At 42.7% G+C, this 19,987-nt stretch overlaps 1 protein-coding gene, 1 long non-coding RNA gene and 1 other non-coding gene across 3 annotated transcripts; all 3 read right to left on the reverse strand.

The window, feature by feature from the left end:
• Positions 1 to 959: 959 nt before the first annotated feature.
• LOC148074786 (uncharacterized) lies at positions 960 to 4,867 on the reverse strand. Its single transcript, XR_015711826.1, has 3 exons — positions 4,347 to 4,867; positions 4,130 to 4,216; positions 960 to 1,131 (listed from the first exon to the last, which is right to left on the reverse strand). It is a non-coding gene; the product is annotated as an uncharacterized LOC148074786 (long non-coding RNA).
• On the reverse strand, positions 2,876 to 3,088 carry LOC148074787 (small nucleolar RNA U3). Its single transcript, XR_015711948.1, has one exon. It is a non-coding gene; the product is annotated as a small nucleolar RNA U3 (small nucleolar RNA).
• Positions 4,868 to 7,340: 2,473 nt separating the features above from the next.
• Positions 7,341 to 10,478, reverse strand: LOC148074788 (class I histocompatibility antigen, F10 alpha chain-like). Its single transcript, XM_087796117.1, has 3 exons — positions 10,218 to 10,478; positions 7,938 to 8,216; positions 7,341 to 7,741 (listed from the first exon to the last, which is right to left on the reverse strand). The coding sequence occupies exons 1-3, from the start codon at positions 10,471 to 10,473 to the stop codon at positions 7,341 to 7,343; spliced, it is 936 nt and encodes a 311-aa protein (XP_087652243.1). The 5' UTR covers positions 10,474 to 10,478.
• Positions 10,479 to 19,987: the final 9,509 nt, after the last annotated feature.

The raw sequence follows: 19,987 nt of genomic DNA on the forward strand, positions 1-19,987 counted from the left end.
TCTTCCTCATTGGGCCGGAAACTAGGTGGGATGGGTATGGACTTGGACGGGGACACAGTGGCGTGGCATATGGATCTGGAAAGGTTTGAAGCCATCAATAAGAGAGAGCACAGAGACGAACACGCAGAAAGGGAGAGAGCGGGGATTACCCTGTGGAGTCTGATGGGGGGAGTGAAGGACAGACTTCGGACACGGGGGTCGTCCCTTCTGAAGAAACTTCCTCCTGAGTGAAGGGGTGGTGCTCGAAGAACTTGGAAACTAGCAATAAGCTTGAACCACAAAAGAAAATGTTATTAAAATCAAGTTTAAATGAAGGTTTTTTACTGAATGTTATCCTGCTTATATATTAATCTATAACTGCACACATGTTTATAGATGCATCAGGTTAAAAACAATACTTTCTTTATATTAAATTGTTAAATATTTAGACGAGCTTAAACTGACCATGACCTCAGTGAAGAGTCAACACTTTAAATCACAGCTTAATTTAAGATTTTGTACAACTTCTCAAGTGACACAACTTACTGTAACTGGTCGTAGTTGACACACATAAGAGGAACCTCGGTGCTGCAGCGCTGGTGGAACTTGTACCCCCATGTCTGGCAGCGGAACCCCTGGAAAAGCAGCTTCCTGCAGAAGTCGCAGAAGGCCAGAGTGAAGAAAGTCTTCCTCACCTAAAACTGATCAACTTTAATGCCAAAACAATTTAGAGTCATGAAGATGGAGGAGAACTTAGGTCTGTATCTGATGTGCTGATAAAGTACAATTTATAGTAATAATACCTTTCATTATTAGTCATTATTATTAATGATTTGAAATGAAAAACACGTACAGACTCCAGTTAAGCTGCTTTTTTACTAACTAACAAAATTCATATCATATGAAATATAAGGAATACGTTACTAAGACACATTGGACAGCAGGTGGCAGTGTCATTTCAGAGATTGCTTAAACGACATTATATTGTTTAGGTTTTATATGATACAACTTTTAAAATACATAATGGAATATAACAAAAAAAAAGTGTTCCTTTAGATATATGGAGGGAGGATTGTGTTCTCCTCCGAACTTGTCCAGGAGAGCTTCCAAGTGTTCTTGTGTCAGCTTGATCATGTGTTTGATATTCCAGATCTGAGGAGAAACACAAAGGTTTGTTCAAATTCTGATCCAACAGAGTTCAGAGAATCGTCTCACCACCCTCTAATAAACATGATGGAGATTAGGATCTGCTTTTCACTTCAAGAAAAGAAAAACGAAAACATCTAGAAGTATTAAACCCGTCACGAGCTGCTGCCGAGAGATGCTAGCTTTGTAACGTCTTAAACATGTAGCTCTTAAAGAAGAATTTCCATCAGTAAACATTCAACTTTCTTTTAAAAAGGTAAAACCAAAGTCCACCTAACATGTATAGATCAGATAGCACTGAGAACATGGACGTCACCTTCCTACTCATTTAAATCCATGTTGTTTCATTGTATTATCAAGTCCATAAATATCTTTTTAGGATTGTCAAAAAAAGTCACACAAAATAATCCTTTAGTATTGGTGGATCCAGATGGTAATGAGCAACAAACTCCAACAACAACAAAACCTCATAGGCAAAGATTAGAAGAAAAAGTTCAAGTTAACACTTTATTGTTACAATTCATATACAAGGGCCTTAAAAGATCTCCATGATCCAGAACATCACTAGAACTAAATGACAAAAGTTGAATGCAAACTTTTTAATTTATTCAGATTAAGACCCTGTAAATATTTACAATTGGTTTAATCTTCAATCAACATGTTCATTTAAATTACAAGGTAAAGCTCTGTCTAAATACAGCAGTGATACAGGAGGGATTGATTTTGTCTTGACCTTTAGTTTCCATTATTTTATGTTGTTTTTTTTGTTTCTATATGTACACTCTTTTGTTGTTGTTTCGTTTGTATTGCGATAGATTAATTTTCTGAATTTACTGTGTCTCTTGAAAAAAAAGAGCATATACGTAACATTGCTGTGTCTGCATATTTACATAGTTTGTTGCATTTAAACCGAACCAACATTGCCTGGAATGCCTGTATTGCTTACTTGTGCTCGATAAAAATATTTTGAATTAAAAAATTAATATCATGCTCCATTGATTCTATAATGGAATTTAACCTGGTAGTCAAGCTTTCGTGAACCATATCCACATGGATGTTAAAGTCATTCATTCATGATTCAAGCACCAGGCTGCTGAGAGAATAATGATTCACTTCATATGTTCTCTGTCATTGATGATCCTTCTTTACTTCCTTGTGCAGTATTGAGAGGAATATGATCAGTGGATTTGTGTTGTGCTAAATGGTAAAAGCAGTAGGTGGCGCCATCAGTTTAAAAATGATGTAATGTTTCATTAGAAACAATTGTTCAAAACAAAGTAAGAGACGGCTATCTAGTTGTCTCTGAAAATAATGACACTGCTTCATGAAGCTTCATAAAACCTTCACTACCAATTATAGATCAGTGATGCTTGTCTGTAATGTCTGGCTTGTGTTGAAGCCTTGATGAGAGGAATTGTTCTGGAATAATATTGTAAGAGCTTCTAGAACGCTCGTAGTTTACTGTCTATGATATTTAGCTGGAGTACCTTTGGTCCATATCGGTTGTTATTGTTTAAAAGACTGCTGCAAATGAGAGTAAATTCTTGTTGTCGGGGCTTCAGTACAAGAGAGATGTTACAGACGAGCGCCACAGAGGTTTGGCTTTTTTTAGTCTCAATTTCAACAAAGACTAAGTTTCAGTTGTGACATAAAAATTAACATACATTTTTGTCTATAACTCAAAAAAGGAAAAGTTTTAAAGAGAGCTAGACTAAACTCTCCTTGATAGTATATTATTTTGAACACAACAACCACTCTGATCATATTCCTCTCAATACTGCACAAGGAAGTAAAGAAGGATCATCAATGACAGAGAACATATGAAGTCAATCATTATTCTCTGTCTGCTTCACACTCAGGAAGGAATATCACAACTCTTCATCATGGTTAGTGACACCAAACACTTTACAAACACATTTCTTAAGTTAAGAACTATAGAAATGATCCCTGAAAGTATAGTCTTAACTTAACTCTGCACCAACATCACACTCCATCCTCACACCAAACCATTACAGTGACGGATGCATAGTTTTTGAATTTTAAAATGTTACCGTCATTCATTTGATTTCAAAGATATGAGACTAGAAAACATACTTTGTAGTTTCACAGTTTATACACAACATGTATTTATAATCAAAAGGTTATCTCTGTAACCAAGGTTCTACGATGATGTGTGACACTCTCTATATGATGATATATATGATTCTATGGATAACCTCTCTTGACCCTGACTCTGAAAAAGAACGATGCATTCACCAATGCTTTCCATGTGACCTGCACTGAAACACACCAGTAATATATTCATGCAGCCTGGTGCTTGAATCATGTCAAGTTATAATTGTTGTTGACTTTAACATCCATGTGGATATGGTTCATGACAGCTTGACAACTACGTTCAATTCCATAATAGAATCAATTGTCTTGATTGTTGACTGTTTCAACCACACCTTAGATCTTGTTCTAGCAAACAGACCCTGAAGTTAAAAATCGCAAATGTTTCTCCTCAGAACTCAGTTAATCTGACCATTAAGTATTAAATTGTTAAAAACAAAGGAAGGAACGAAGTGGAGAGACTGCCATCTAATGGACTCTGAAAATAATCACACTGCTTCATGAAGCTTCATCAGAACATCTCTGCTCTTCTGGTCACATCAGCCTGTCACAGAGATCAGGGATTAGTTTTGCTGGAGTTCCCTGTCAGAGACTCACACAATCCTCAGGTCTGGGTTTATTTCTTTTAAGTCTTTGTCAGTTTACTTCTCCTCTGGATCCACAACTTGAATACTGGGTATGATCTTTGACCTCTTGTGTCCCGGCAGCTCCAGGTTCTGCTCCGTGATGCTGCTTTCATCCTCAGAATCCCACGACTCTGAAGAGTCTACATACAAAGTCACTCTCAGACCCACTTAGTTCCACCAACGCCACCTCCTGAAGATGTTCACACAAGTCATGAGATTTAGAGTGAGCTCCACGTTTGAATTCAAGAACACAAATCAACACTAACCATCTCAACTCTTCCATCTGCTGCTTCAGTCTCTTGTCTTCTCTGCCATTTGTGGAAGGAAACTCTGCAGCCGGCTCAGAGAAACATCTGTATATATTGATGTATCAACTTTTTCTCACACCCCGAGTGGTTTGTAAACATGCAAGACGGACATAAACGATGTATTTAAAACAGGAAATTATACTTTTATTTTGTCCATCAGTCTGAGGCGACCTACCTGAGCGACGTGGCGGCAGATAAAGGCGAGGAGGAGCCGTGCAGAAGCTGACCCGTCCAGTGCAGCTGCCAGGACCAGACCTCAGCTCTGTCCTGTGACGACTGCAGAGCTAATGGCTTCAGCCACACACACACTCTGGAGAAGGAACGTTCACCATCTCTAAACGCTTTATCTGACTTGTCGTGAATCCAACTATGAACATGTGACTGAGAACGACTACGACTTCCTGTTGACGATCTATTCTATTTCCTGTGATTCTGGTGAAACGTGTGCCTGAGAATGTTTTCTGTCTGAATTGTGGAACTAAAGCATTTGCTCAGTCTTCACCAGGACCAGATTAAAAGTATCTTGTATCACAGTTGTCTTGGTTTGGACCTGCATGATGATGAACTCACGTTTGTAAATGACTTGTAACGTAACACATCCATATCACAGCAAATAAAAAAACACGTCTTGACCAGCGGTGGACAATTTATAATGAGGTCAAATTAAATACTGTTGACGAAACAAAATGTAGAATAAAAAACGAAATTAATCTAAACTGTGATCATTGCCATGACATTAAAACAACTATATCAGGTTATTTTATTATGCATTACAAACAATTGTAAACATTAAACAATATAGTTTAATACAAGGGAAAATACATTTGAACAAGAGTTGTGTTTGATGTTAAAATGAAAACGTTTTTTCAATTATTAACATTCTGACTTAGGTGAGCGACTCACAGCTAGGGGGCGATCTAGGTGGATTGTTGTGGTGTCCTCTTCCACGCTGCAAACAGAAAGCAGTTGAGTGCAGTGAGGGCGTGACACACAAGTCTCATAGAGGCACACCTGACTGGTGCAGGTGCTCGGGGGGCGGAGTCAAACATCCACACTGGGCGTCTCACCACACCTGTCCAAATGTGTCGTCAGTGTTGCACATTTGAGCTCTGGCGGGATCTAAGATGGCGGCACAGGTGTGGCGTGAGATCGGCGTCTCATGGTTGTGTAACCTGATGAAGTTTGACTTGAGAGAAGCAGGTCAGAGAGCAAACCTCCACAAACACATTCAGCCGACTCAGCAGGAAACTTTGAATCAAGTTTCTACATGTGAATTGTCGGCACAAGCTCTTCTGGATTTTTCTTCTACACAAAAGTGGACACAACTTATGTGCACCTGTTCAGCACAAGACGAGTTGATCAAAGCAATACAGTCATATTTAGGACATGAGTTGATCAGGAAACAGAAGGAGAGGTCAGAGATGTTGACCTTTCATAACAGCTGCACAAATGGATTCTTTCTGAGCCTCCACTGACCCTCAATGACAAGTGACTTTACTGAACATTTGGAGTCCAAACACATGTGGACGTTTTCTGTCCATTTATTTGAAGATCAAAACACACAAGAAATGAAGCAGCAGTTCAACTATGTTTGACAAGATTCTTCACCTCTGACATCACAACTGACGCTTCATTAACTAGTGTCTACACACCAGGAAGAAAACACACAAACTATTACATGAACACAAAACTGTCTGTGTGTGTGTGTGTGTGTGTTCCTAAATTTGTCACTGTGTGTCTGATTTTTTTTTCCATTTTGGTTTTTGCATGTTTGTACTTCTGTTTGTTATTTGATGTGTAAATACATGTGTTTGTTATCTTTTTATTTGTGTGTGCGCCTATTTTCAGGTTTGTTCAACTGTTTCCGTGAGTGTGTTTGGGCATGTGTGCCTGATTTTGTGTGTCAGTACCTGTTTTTAGACTCTATTTGTCTGTATATATTTTCCGTGTGTGTATCATTTTGTCTACAGAGACATCTGTGTGTGTGCGTTAGTTATTGTGTGTTAGTGCTTTTGTTGCGCCAGAGAAGCATGTGTTTAAGTATTTATGTGTGTGCATTTTTGTGTAGTAGTAAAGCACATGTGTGTGTGTTTGTCATTGTGTGTGATTGCTTTTTTGTGTGTGTGCGTGTTTGTGCATTTTTTGCTTTGGTAAAGCATGCGTGTGTGTGTTTGCAGTTGTTTGTGAGTGCACTTTTGTGTGTCAGAGATGCATGTGTGTGCATCCTTGTGTGAAGGTGAAGCATGTGTGTGTTTGTGTGTGTTTGTGTGTGATTGTGAGTGAGTGCATTATTGTGTTTTAGAGAAGCATGTTTGTGAGTGTTTGTGTGTGTGCATTTATTTGTGTTAAAGTGAAGCATGTGTGTGAGTGTTTGTGTGTGTGAGTGTATTTGTGTGTTCCAGAATCGTGTGTGTGCCTTTATCTGTGTGTGTGTGTAGTTTTCATAACGGCTCAGATCACATGACATCCTGATGTGAGTTTCAAACACATTTCCAGTGAAGGAACAAAGATCAGCAGCTCTGACGTCTGCAGAGTCTCAGAAGAAAAAGACGTTTCTTGGTCGATTCCTCCTGAAACACGGAGACAGAAAAATGTATCAACTTGTAAAATCATGCGTGAAGTGAGTCTTGAAGAAAAGTGACAATTATCATCCACTGACTTTAGTCTCTGTCCACGGGCGGATCCTTCAGATGGTCCAGCTCCGAGCTGGGGGCCGCTGTAAGATCACAAACCCTGTTAGCTTGTGTGCTTCTCACCAGCAGATGAAACTAGTGTCAACACTGATGCTAGCATGCTAGCACTCTGTCACATGGTCAACATCTGAGCTGAGACAAGATCATGTACTTACAAGACGAGTCAGAGTCGCCTGAAATGGAAAGAAAGAGGACAAATTACACCTGAAGAAGATGAACATAGAAGAGTTCCTCTGACCTCTTCTCATCTCTGCTGACCTTCTTTGACCTTCTATTCTTTCTCTCCAGTATCTGGAGATGATCTGGATCAAATCACAAACTCTCACCTTTCTTCTTCTTCTTGTAGATGAAGTATCCAACCACTGTGAGCACCAGAGCGGAGGCAGCGACGGCGGCCATGATGATGTACAAGGTCAGGAAAGTCCTGGCTGTGGATGGAGAGCAAAGTAAGTGGAGACATGATCAGGTGACCAGTGTTAGAGACGTGGTGGGGCCTCATTCAGCAGATCCATGCTGACCACACCTGGACTCTCATCTGGATGAAAGAAACCTCTGGAGACACCAAGAAGGTTCTGAAGACTCTTACCGTTGGTCAGGATGTTTGACGGATCCAGTTTGGTGACCACGTCTTCCGGAATGCCGTCCAGTTGAAACACACACTCGTACCTGGACCAGTCGTCAGACGGGAGTTTCAGGTCCACCATGTTCTGGAAGGTTCCGTCAGGGTTGGGGAGGATCTCTCCGTGTTCCACGTCCTCGTGCAGCTCCTCTCCGTCTTTGGTCCAGAACAACATGGCTCTGTCGGGGTAGAAGCCTGTAGCGTGGCAGGTGACCGGAGAGCTGGCTGTCTTCTGGAGGAGAGACACTCGTGGACGCTCTGAAGGGAGAGACACCACACTTCAGAGAGAAAGTCAAAGGATGGACAGAGAATGAAGGAGAGGAGGAGGAGGGAGGACAGGGGTGGAGGTGAGGAAAAGAAGATAAGAGGAGAGAGAGAGAGAGAGGACATGAGGAGAGAGAGGAGGGAGAGAAGGAGGAAGGAGAGCAGAAGGAGAAGAAGGTCATGGAACTACCTGTTCTCATCAAGGTTTTGCTCCCAAACTTCACAAACTTCTTCAGATCATTTGGACATTCCTGGGTGTAAAAGAACTGTATATATTTCTTCATGCCTTCATCCTGGTCCCACTTGTGTTTGGTGATGACGGCCTGAGGACTCGGAGCGACCCAGGTCAGAGTCTGAAGGTCAAACACGATGAAGTCTTCTCCATCATAGCCGTACTGTAGGTAACCTTTGACCTCTCCAGTCTCATCGTCCCACTCACAACCGTCCATTATCTGAACGATGTGAACACCTGAGAGAGAAACCAGAGTGAGACTTGATCTACTCCACTGTTTAATACTCCACTGTTTCATACTCCACTGTGGTCTACTCCACTGTGATCTACTTCACTGTTTCATACTCCACTGTGATCTACTCCACTGTTTAATACTCCACTGTGGTCTACTCCACTGTTTAATACTCCACTGTGGTCTACTCCACTGTTTAATACTCCACTGTGATCTACTCCACTGTGATCTACTCCTCTGTTTAATACTCCACTGTGGTCTACTCCACTGTGATCTACTTCACTGTTTAATACTCCACTGTGATCTACTCCACTGTTTAATACTCCACTGTGATCTACTCCACTGTTTCATACTCCACTGTGATCTACTCCACTGTTTAATACTCCACTGTGATCTACTCCACTGTTTCATACTCCACTGTGGTCTACTCCACTGTTTAATACTCCACTGTGATCTACTCCTCTGTTAAATACTCAGATGTAGTCTACTCCACTGTTTAATACTCCACTGTGATTTACTTCACTGTTTAATACTCCACTGTGATCTACTCCACTGTGATCTACTTCACTGTTTAATGCTCCACTGTGGTCTACTCCACTGTTTCATACTCCACTGTGGTCTACTCCTCTGTTTAATACTCCACTGTGATCTACTCCACTGTTTCATACTCCACTGTGGTCTACTCCACGGTTTAATACTCCACTGTGGTCTACTCCACTGTTTAATACTCCACTGTGATCTACTCCACTGTTTCATACTCCACTGTGGTCTACTCCACGGTTTAATACTCCACTGTGGTCTACTCCACTGTTTAATACTCCACTGTGATCTACTCCACTGTTTCATACTCCACTGTGGTCTACTCCACTGTTTAATACTCCACTGTGATCTACTCCACTGTTTAATACTCCACTGTTTAATACTCCACTGTGATCTACTCCACTGTTTAATACTCCACTGTGATCTACTCCACTGTTTAATACTCCACTGTGATCTACTCCACTGTTTAATACTCCACTGTGATCTACTCCACTGTTTCATACTCCACTGTGGTCTACTCCACTGTTTAATACTCCACTGTGGTCTTCTCCACTGTTTAATACTCCACTGTGGTCTACTCCACTGTTTAATACTCCACTGTGGTCTACTTCACTGTTTCATACTCCACTGTGATTTACTCCACTGTTTAATACTCCACTGTGGTCTACTCCACTGTTTAATACTCCACTGTGGTCTACTCCACTCTTTAATACGCCACTGTGGTCTACTCCACTGTTTAATACTCCACTATGGTCTACTCCACTCTTTAATACGCCACTGTGGTCTACTCCACTGTTTAATACTCCACTGTGATCTACTCCACTGTTTAATACTCCACTGTGATCTACTCCACTGTTTAATACTCCACTGTTTAATACTCCACTGTTTCATACTCCACTGTGGTCTACTCCACTGTTTAATACTCCACTGTGGTCTACTCCACTGTTTCATACTCCACTGTGATCTACTCCACTGTTTAATACTCCACTGTGGTCTACTCCACTGTTTAATACTCCACTGTGGTCTACTCCACTGTTTCATACTCCACTGTGGTCTACTCCTCTGTTTAATACTCCACTGTGATCTACTCCACTGTTTAATACTCCACTGTGGTCTACTCCTCTGTTTAATACTCCACTGTGATCTACTCCTCTGTTTAATACTCCACTGTGATCTACTCCTCTGTTTAATACTCCACTGTGATCTACTCCTCTGTTTAATACTCCACTGTGATCTACTCCTCTGTTTAATACTCCACTGTGATCTACTCCACTGTTTAATACTCCACTGTGGTCTACTCCACTGTTTAATACTCCACTGTGATCTACTCTCCTTCTCTGAACTTGTATGATCTACTCCAGTTTCCTCCTCTGATCTACTCTGTATACAAGATTGATGGTTCAGGATGTAAAAAGGTTGAACATGATTCAGTTTAAGGTCAAACATTGATTTTAAAGACAACAAACCTCCAGTTTGGTTGAATCTCTGTTTTACTATTTCAATGTTGTTCTTCTGGACCTGCTGGTAATTATTTAACTTATTTGTGTTTCTCTCCCAGTACTGAGGATCATCTGCTGTGACCTGGATCATCCAGTCTTGTTTGGGTACATTTCTCCTGGTGTTGCTGTCGTAGTGTTCCACTTCAACTCCGTCCACATAAGTGACAGAAACAAACTCTGGGAAGTTTTTAACTCCAGCAGACGCAGTGTGGAAAAACTGCATTGTGTGAATCACTGTGAGACACAAAAACAAAGTTTAGATCTTCTCTGGTTCTGATGACACAACGTTGTGATGCAGCAGAACAATCACATCTTCTACAAAGACAAAGAGGTGAAGAACAGAGGGACAGTCAGCAGTGACACAAAGTTCACGTCCACACACGGACACCAGCAGAACATCCTTCACACTTCACTCTCCAAGAACCCTGGCTAACTGGGACACAACTATAGAAGAAGAAGAAGAAGAAAGAAGAAAAAACGATTAATATTAATAACAATCTGAAATGTAATAAATATGTATAATAAAACAAATAAGGAATAAAGAGAATTAAAAGAATAAATGGATGAATTAAGAAGAAACAGGAGCAACAATGTTGAAAAAGATCAAACAACTAAATTGAAATTGTTTTTAAAAAACACAGATAATGTTGCTTATTTTTATTATTTCTCTCTAATAACACATTTTCTATATTTTAATGAAAATTAAAACCAAGTTCATGGAACAAATCTAAGAATGATTGATAGAATAAAGATCATTGAAGGACATTAAGGTTAATGATGAACTTAAATAACATGAGTTTATATCAGTTTATAAATAACATGTTTCTGAAGATTACTGTTCAACATGATTGTAAATGTTTCATTTAGATATTTTAAGTCCAAACACAAGTTCAGAGCAGCTGCTTCACTGAGTTGCTCCAATAAACTGTGAGATGTGATAATATGTTGAAGTGAGCTGAGCTACAAGGTTGTCTGAACATGCGCACTTAAGAAATGCGACACTTTCTTTGTTTTTATTTCCTCATTTTAGTTCATGATAGACTTGTTTACTAAAGTCAAATCAATGAAAATTGTAAAAGCTCTTCTTGTGAGTCAATGAATCTCCTGATGGCAGCATCGTTTAAAAACAAGTGATCAGCTCATGAAGCAAAACTCTGGAGTCACTTTCTGTTCAGCGTCAAACAAGTTCCTCCGTCAATCAACAGAAGTGACTCAACAGCGCCACCAGGTGAGCACCTGACATTGAGCTCGGATCTACTTTTCTGTGTACGACTTCTTCACGGTTCTGAGATGAAAAGTGAATCAGTGAAACACTTTGACTCCTCTGAGAGTGAAAAGGTCATGAAGGTTGTAGTGAAGAGTATTTGGAGAAATAAAAGGTGACGCAGGTGTGAACACATGAAAGTGGAGGAAGGAGACTCACTCGCAGTTGAGCTGTGGATCCACACAACAAGCACAAACAACACCTTCTTCATCTTCAGCTCTTTTCTGGAGACTAGGATCCAACAAGTCTTCAGGTCGACGAACGAAGTACAAGTGAAAGTAAACAACAGACGCAGGAAGAAATATCTGAGCCAATGAGGATTCAGTGTGACGTCACGTCCAGATGGAAAGTCAAAGTAAACCAAACATGTTATTACGACTATTTTCTGTGACAAAAACTCCACTTTAAACTTTATGATTATTTCTTAGAGTCGTTCTTCTGAACCTTAAAGTCACGCAGAATGTGAACTATGGAATACCAGGAGTGTCAAATTAAAGTGAAGAGAAATAAAAGTGGATTTAATTGCTTTTTATTTTGACATACGATGATTTATATGTATAAACGTTATTTCCTTCATATGGGTTACACACTCATTCTTCTTTTTTATTCACAACTTCATTCACAAAATATGGCCCTCGTGTAGTTTTCCAGACAAGTTTTTCTAAAATATAACGATGAAAGTAAAAAATAAAGTTTTTTGTGGAGACGAGAAAAGCTTCTAGTTCCCTCTAGTGGTTCAAACATGACATTGAGCTCAAACAGTAAATACATTTGAATGATTTTCAGTCATTTTCATCAATTCAAGAACCATTTTTTTCATTATTTTACGGACAGACTTTCTGTAGTTAAAACACTTGAACTATCTTCAGTTCCCTCCTGGTCAGTGAGCTCTTGGTGCTCTACGATCTCTCCAACATTGTATGGTCTCACAGGAAGTAAAACTGCCTGTTCTTGGTACTATTTACCCACAAACCTTAGCATGAACTGGCCCTCAAAAGTAAACCTGTCAGAGAAAGTAAAGGTCTCAGGCAACAGCAGGTTGAAAGTGGGGATATAAGCAGTGGAGAAAATAAAAAAATTAACTTTCAGGTTGAATTATAGAATTAAAATATATCATTTTTACTTAAAGTATACAATATTTGATTGTTTTTTTAGTTGATAAATCTCATACAGAAATAAAGTTGTGTGATGAGCTACAATATTTAACTTCATCAAAATGTCTTTAAATCCATTTTAATTAACATTTTCAATCAGGTTTTGTTTTTACACACAAATAAATGTGATCAGTATCCGTTCATGGTGATTGTCCTTATCTGCCACAATGATTCTTCCCTGACTGAATATCTTTTGAGCGTGTTGTGTTGAGTCTGTAATGCTGCCAACAAAGTTATGAATCTACAAGTTTCCTGACACACTTCGACTAGAAATTGTTCTTGATGATAGTTTATTGAAAATAATTCTTCTCACTTTTGTTTCTTTGTCAAGATGAAACATTAAACATTTCCACATGGTTGGTTTAAACACTCAATGTGAACATTTTGGTGCATGTGTTGAACTTTCATTTGGATTAATATGTAAGTTCACAGTATTGAGGGGAGGAATATGATCAGAGTGTTGGTTTTCCATTTTAAAAGTGTAAATATTGTCTCATTCTGCACTTTGTCCAGGACGAGAACACAGTCTTCTCTTTCAGTCAGACAAGCCTACTCTTGGGATGAAGGTTTTTGATCATCCATTGTGCCGACCAAGGCTTTTCTATGGTTTTCCACCAGTGTTTCCTCTTTCCTCTTGAGAACAGTGAGGCTCGAGGGTTTGAGGTTGATTTTAGTGGCACCAGAAGCTCCAACAAATCACTGGTTCCTCAACTGGTTGGCTCTACAACAAACTGAAGAAATGCTGACTCTGCTCTCTGTTCTAATGATGACCACAGTGTTGGACAAATCTGTGATCAACACCTTAGAGAGCATGAGCTCCATCATCACATAACTTATGCTATTTATCCCAAAGCTTTCATGTATATATTACCCATTGAATTAAAATGCCATAGGATAGTGATGTTACCGACTGTGTCGAGGCTTCGAAGCGTGTGTCGAGTAATCCAGGAATTTTTTCATGAAGCGTGTATCGAGGCATGTGTTGGTTACGTAGGTGATGACGTTCGAGGCCTCGCGAACCGAACCGTCACGTGACCGGTTCGGTAATCGCTCGTGAACTTCCCGCGAAACTCAGAATAAAAGTGGCCTCAAAACGCAATGGAGCTTCCCCCACATCTCTTGGATTGGCAGATTGTTGACTATAGCAAACTTTGGTTTACTAGTAGTATCATGGAACCAGCGAGAAAAGGGTGTTTTTCCCCCGTGTGGCAGCATTTTGAGCAGATCTCTCATATTAAAGTATTGTAGCGAGCTTCAGTGAGCGTCAGGCAAGAAGAACAAGGGTGCCTTTTATTTAACAGAACCTGTACAGGTTTGTCTAAACATGTAAAACATGGTGAACCAGACTAATTCTCCCACACCTCTCACTCATGGTGCCGAACTTGAGGACCCATAATGCACCAGTCGCTACATAGCCCCCACCTGAGGGGTCAGTCGTCCCCGACAACCCCAACATCTAGCACAAAGTCTCTAAACCTCCCAGGTCGCCGATGCTGTCGGGTAGGCTGTCTAGGTGCGACAGGTGTAGATGGAGAGCAAGGGTCCATGGGGCTCAAGGTGCCGTCTTCAGGAACATCACAACCGGCTGGGGAAGGACTCAGGGGACGATATGGTGAAAGTCTTTCCTGGTGCAGTACCACCATGCGTCTTCTGTTTGGCAGCCGCACCCGATACACCACTTCAGACAAGCGGTCAATTACTTCACCAGGTCCTTGCCAGTGACTGCGGAGCTTAGGGGAAACTCCCTTTTTGCGGACCGGACAGTAAACCCACACCTTGTCTCCCGGCTCAAAGGCACGCCCTCGACAGCGTGTATCATAGGTCCTCTTTTGCCGGGCACCAGCACTGTCTTGAGACTGCCGACTGTAGTCGTGTACCACCTGTAGTCGGTCCTTCAGTCTGCGGAGGTAATCCATCTCCTTTCCTCCAGGAATCTCAGGTTCTGGCGGGGCACCAAATACCAAATCCACTGGTGTCCGCAGCTCTCTCCCGAACATCAGAGCAGCAGGAGTGCATTGGCTGGATTCCTGCACAGCAGATCGGTATGACCACAGAACCAGGGGTAAGTGACGATCCCAGTCCTTTTGATGTTCACTCGTCAAGATAGCAAGCTGAGTGGCAAGAGTGCGATTAAATCGCTCCACCAAACCGTCACTCTGTGGGTGGAGCGGCGTGGTCCTTGTCTTCCTCACCCCCAGCCGTCTGCAGACCTCCTGGAACACCCGGGACTCAAAGTTTCGCCCTTGGTCACTGTGGAGCTCGTCAGGAACTCCAAACCGAGAGAACATCTCGTCCACCAACTTCTCTGCTGTTGTGATGGCACTTTGATCTGGTACTGCGTAGGCCTCTGGCCACTTGGTGAAATAATCCATGGCCACCAAGACATAGCGATTGCCAGAGTCTGACACCGGAAAGGGACCAAGAATGTCCACTCCAACTCTCTCCATCGGAGCCCCCACCAAGTACTGTTGGAGTGGGGCATGGGACCGCTGTGTTGGCCCCTTCTGGGCAGTGCAGGCATCACAGCAGTGGACATACAGCTCCACATCTCTTCTGCATCCTGGCCAGTAGAACCGGCTCCGAAGGCGATGTAGGGTCTTTGTATTTCCATAGTGTCCTGCCCCCACCGAGCCGTGTACATGCTGAAGAACTTTGGGCCGGAGAGCCTTGGGCACCATGAGCTGCAGGAGGTCTCTTCCTCCCCCTGGTGCTTTCCACCGCCGGTACATCACACCAGTGTGGACCTCGAAGTTGCCCCATTGGGAGTGGTATGCCTTCACCTCGGGTCCTAAAGCCGACACCTCCGACCAGCTTGGACGTTGTCCGGCCTCCAACCAACCCTTCACCGACGCCAAGGTTGCGTCAGCGGCGTGTTGTTGCTTCAGCTCTGGAGATGTAAGTTCCAACCCATCCTCTTCCCCGCTGCTGGCGCGCACCGATATCACCCTTTGTGCCACATGGTCCCGTTCTTCCTGTCGGCAACAGTACCGACACTCAGCTTCAGCACAGGGGCGCCGTCGAAGTCAGCGGCATGCACCAGCAGATCATCCAGGTACACCACACAGCGGTCACGGGGCACGTTAGCCAGAACTCTCTCCATCAGTCGCTCGAACGTAGCAGGTGCATTGCAGAGTCCAAAAGGCATAACCCTGAATTGCCACAGTCCTTGTCCAATGGTGAAGGCTGTCTTTGGTCTTGCCTCCGGGGCCAATTCCACCTGCCAGTATCCACTGCGGAGGTCAAGGGAGCTGAACCAACTGGACCCAGCAATGTTGTCAAGCGCATCATCAATGCGAGGAAGAGGATACGAGTCTTTCTTGGTGACTGCATTCACGCGCCGATAGTCCACGCAGAACCTCCAAGTACCGTTCTTCTTCTTGACCAAGACAACAGGGGCTGCCCAGGGGCTATCTGATGGTTCAATTACTCCAGCATTGTACATCTCCTGGATCTTTTCAACTGCGACCTTCCGCTTGGAGAGGGCTAACCGATGGGGGCGTAGACGTATGGGTTGAGCGTTACCAGTCTCAATAGCGTGCTGGACAAGTCCAGTCCGCCCACAGTCCTCATCCCTGGCAGCAAAAATGTCTTCATACTCATCAAGCAGACATTTCAACTGCTGGCCTTGCTGAGGTTCCATGCCGTCACTACTGCGCTGCCAAAGTTGGTGGATTGCTTCCGCAGGCTCTGCAGAGGAAGAAGCTGGTAGGGTTGGTGCTAATGCCGTTTGTGGAGCACAAGATCTTGGCATCTCTTGAACTGCTGCTGTCATCCTCCGATGATCAGGCTGTGCCTTCTCCTCCCTACTAGACTTGAGCTCCACTTTTTCCTTGCCCAGGATTATGGTCTTTCCTACTACGTCGACTTGAGCTTCCCAACGACTCAACAGGTCCAGCCCAATGATACACGGATCATGGATGTTGGCAAGCCAAAACTCATGCTCCAACACTTGGTCTCCCACTCGAACTGTCACCATCTTTTTCCCTAAAATTTTTAACTTTTCTCCAGTTACTGACATCAATTTGGTGTTGGTTGGGGCCCACATTTCGGAAACTCGGCTATTGGCCTCAAGGAGGGTGCCTGGACGGACCAAAGAGATGGTGGACCCAGTGTCCACCAAGGCTTGACATGGCTGACCATCCAGTTGGCAGTACAGGTACAATCCTTGTGTATGTCCACAACGTCCAACCAATGTCCATCTGCCTTGGAGGGAAAGTGGATTTTGGAGTGGGCGGTCCCTCATTGCGCCACTCCACTGCAGTTTCCCACCACCCTGGTAATAGGGGTCGGAGCAGGGCAATCTCTTGCGAAGTGGCCGAGCTGGTCACACCGAAGGCATCGATCTGTCGGACGGGGTCGTCGTCTGGATTGTGGCGGCACTGAGGACAGGCGGACCTCCTCAACATCTTCATCATAGTCCAACATCTTGACCTGCGCCTGCGGACCAGGAGCCCTTGATGGTGTATGTTGAGCAGCGAAGATCCCTTGTGCTCGTTCAGCTTCCCTCAGTGCCTCGGTTAGGGACACCGGCATGGAGAGACGAACATGCTGTCGTAGTTTTTCTGGTGCCAGCCCTCGTAGAAAAGCGTGGAGTGCTAGTTCTTCTTGGGATGTAGCATTGAAATGCGGATACCCTTGCCGGGCATACTGCTGCACGTCAGCGGCGAAGGTGCCCAAATTCTCCCCTTCTCGTAGATGGCGACTAGTCAGCTGCTCTCTGCTCTGGTCGGCATGACACGACTGGCCAAACCGTCTCTGAAGTGCAGTGGTCAGGTTGGGGAAGTCGATGGTTTCCACTGGGGCTAGGTCTAGAAGCACTTGTGTCGCCTTTCCTTCCAAAGCCAGAGCCAAATGGGTCACAGCTTCAGCATTGCTCCACCCATTATGCCGCATTGTTAGTTGCACCTGTGCCAGGTATGGCACAAGTGGTACCAGTCCATTGTACTTGGGCAGCTTAACCGTTTGCGTGTGTGGAGGCGTACTCATCTGTATCATTGTGTCCGGGCCATCATCTGCATGTAGTCTTGTTCTTTCTGCCAACAGGTGACACTTGCCAGGCGGCTCCTCTGCTCCAACCCGCTCTTCTGGTGGTAGAGAATGCCGATCCAATCTTCTATCCGCCGGTGGCCAAGTCCTCCCTACCCCCAGGGGGCAGTGCGCAGGCGGCTCCTCCTCTCTGGTCTTCTCTTCCAGTAGAGGGCGGTGTTTCCGTATGGCCCTTGCTCCATCAGGTCTGTCTTTCCTCAGAAGCCGGGCTCCTCCAGCCACCAGGGGGCGATCAGAAATCATCTTTGGCGTTGCTCTCTTCTCCATCAGTGGAGGACGGTGACGGTGTAGGTACAATTTCGGTCCCCCCTACAATATCGGTCCCCCCTCTTCCTATGTGATGACGTCACACGCGTCATATGCGAAGCGTCTCTTTAAAATATTTTTTATGGGTTAAAGAAACATCAACAGAACGTTTACATGATACTTTTTACCACATAAAACATTTATATTGACAAAAAGACGATCTTCGTCAACATAATCACTTTTCGTTCTTTCATTTCCTGGTCTGACGACACACGTGACTTTGAGACCAACGGAAGGGTCCGCGCTACATGTGACGAAGCCGCTGATTGGCCGAAGCTGTTTTACTAATAATAAAGCACAACTGTATAATGAAATAAAAATCATTCGAGTTCCGAAATAATTCGTTTCTCAAAAAAAAAAAAGTTAGAATATTCCCCTTTCAATAACGTGTCTGTAGTTCGGATCATAAACACCTCAGTAATTATTTAGGTTTTCGATTTTTTTTAAATCAATTAAATCAATTATTAAATGTACATATGCCCACTTTATTGAACGAGTCATTTTTTTTAATTGTCATATTTGTATAATGTATGCACTACAAAAAAAATCGTGTTTTTTTAACACTACTGGCAATAAACATTTTCTAATTTTCACACTATTGAGATTTGTTCTCTTCATAATACTGTTGGAATATACCCTCCTATATTGCTTTTTGTTCTCAATTGTAAACGGGCTTGTAGAACAATGAAACATGTTTAGGCTGATTATTCCAGTTGCATAATACGTACAATTCTACAGTTAAGTCTGTTTATGTACACTGCAACACAAATAAATGACAGAAACAATGATAAAATGACAACAACATTTAATAATTACGGCCTTTCAGTATATTCATGAGCATGTGGCCTCTAGGTCACAACACTCAACAAACAGTAATAAACTGTCTGACCGCCAATGGTTCATAAAACGATCAAAACACGACACTTCCGTCGCTCCAACACAAAGAGTGTGTAACGGGTCGTTTATTCGCCTCTTCAAGTCAAAGAAAATACAAGCTTTCAATTCAATTCAATTTTATTTAAAGTGTCTTATCATTACAACATTATCTCAAGACACTTCACAGTTGAAGTAAGACTATAGTTAATTAAGTAAAAACAGATCCCAGCAATTCAACAAAGAGCAAGAAGCGAAACACTGTGCAGTGGACTATGGCGAGGAAAAACTTCCTTTTAGAAGGCAGAAACCTCGAGCGGAACCAGACTCATTGTTGACGGCCTGCCGCTTTGACCGGCTGGGAGGAAGGATGGAGGGGTAGACAGATGGATAAAGAGAAGAGTGAGGGAGGATATAGTGAGAAAAAAAGAGGACAGTGTAGGAGGGTCCATGGAGGTGCTGGAGAGAACTCTGGATCTGATGACGTCTTGGAGATCCTGGATCAGCAGCAGCTCTGGAGGTCCTGGGGCTCTGGGAGAGAAATAAAAAGGTGTTTAAACTGCACAGGTGATGAATGTAATGCAGAAAAGGAAGGATATACAGAGCTCTTAAAGGTTAAGAGAAGAATTTTAAATTATATTCTAAATTCTACAGGAAGCCAATGTTCAGACACAATACTCACCTGAATCCTCCAACTCGGGAACAATTGGAAAAAAGCCACCTTACCAGAATGGACAATGGAGACTGGATGTGTGCCTATAGGAAAATAACAGTGAAAGCAGAGATACATGGTAGGGAGTGCAACTACTCTACACTATGAAAATCTAAAAACAACTTACTTTTGCCTATGGCATTAGACTGCAAAAATGACTGCAGTATGTGGAACCTTCTGAGTAAAAGGCCTGCAGAGCTCCCCTTTTTCCGGTCCCAGTGTAACCTATGGAAATGAATATAAAGGTTATCCATTTTTATGTTCAAAGAATGACCTTAATGTACATGTGTGAGTGAATATAAGCCATATAATTGAACACGTTTACCTGGTAAACTGTTTTTGAATTCCAGGTCACACCCTCTGCAGGAGTCGATTGTGTACA

The sequence above is a fragment of the Callionymus lyra genome, chromosome 7, assembly GCF_982586985.1.
Source record: "Callionymus lyra chromosome 7, fCalLyr1.hap1.1, whole genome shotgun sequence".
Lineage (NCBI taxonomy): Eukaryota > Metazoa > Chordata > Actinopteri > Syngnathiformes > Callionymidae > Callionymus > Callionymus lyra.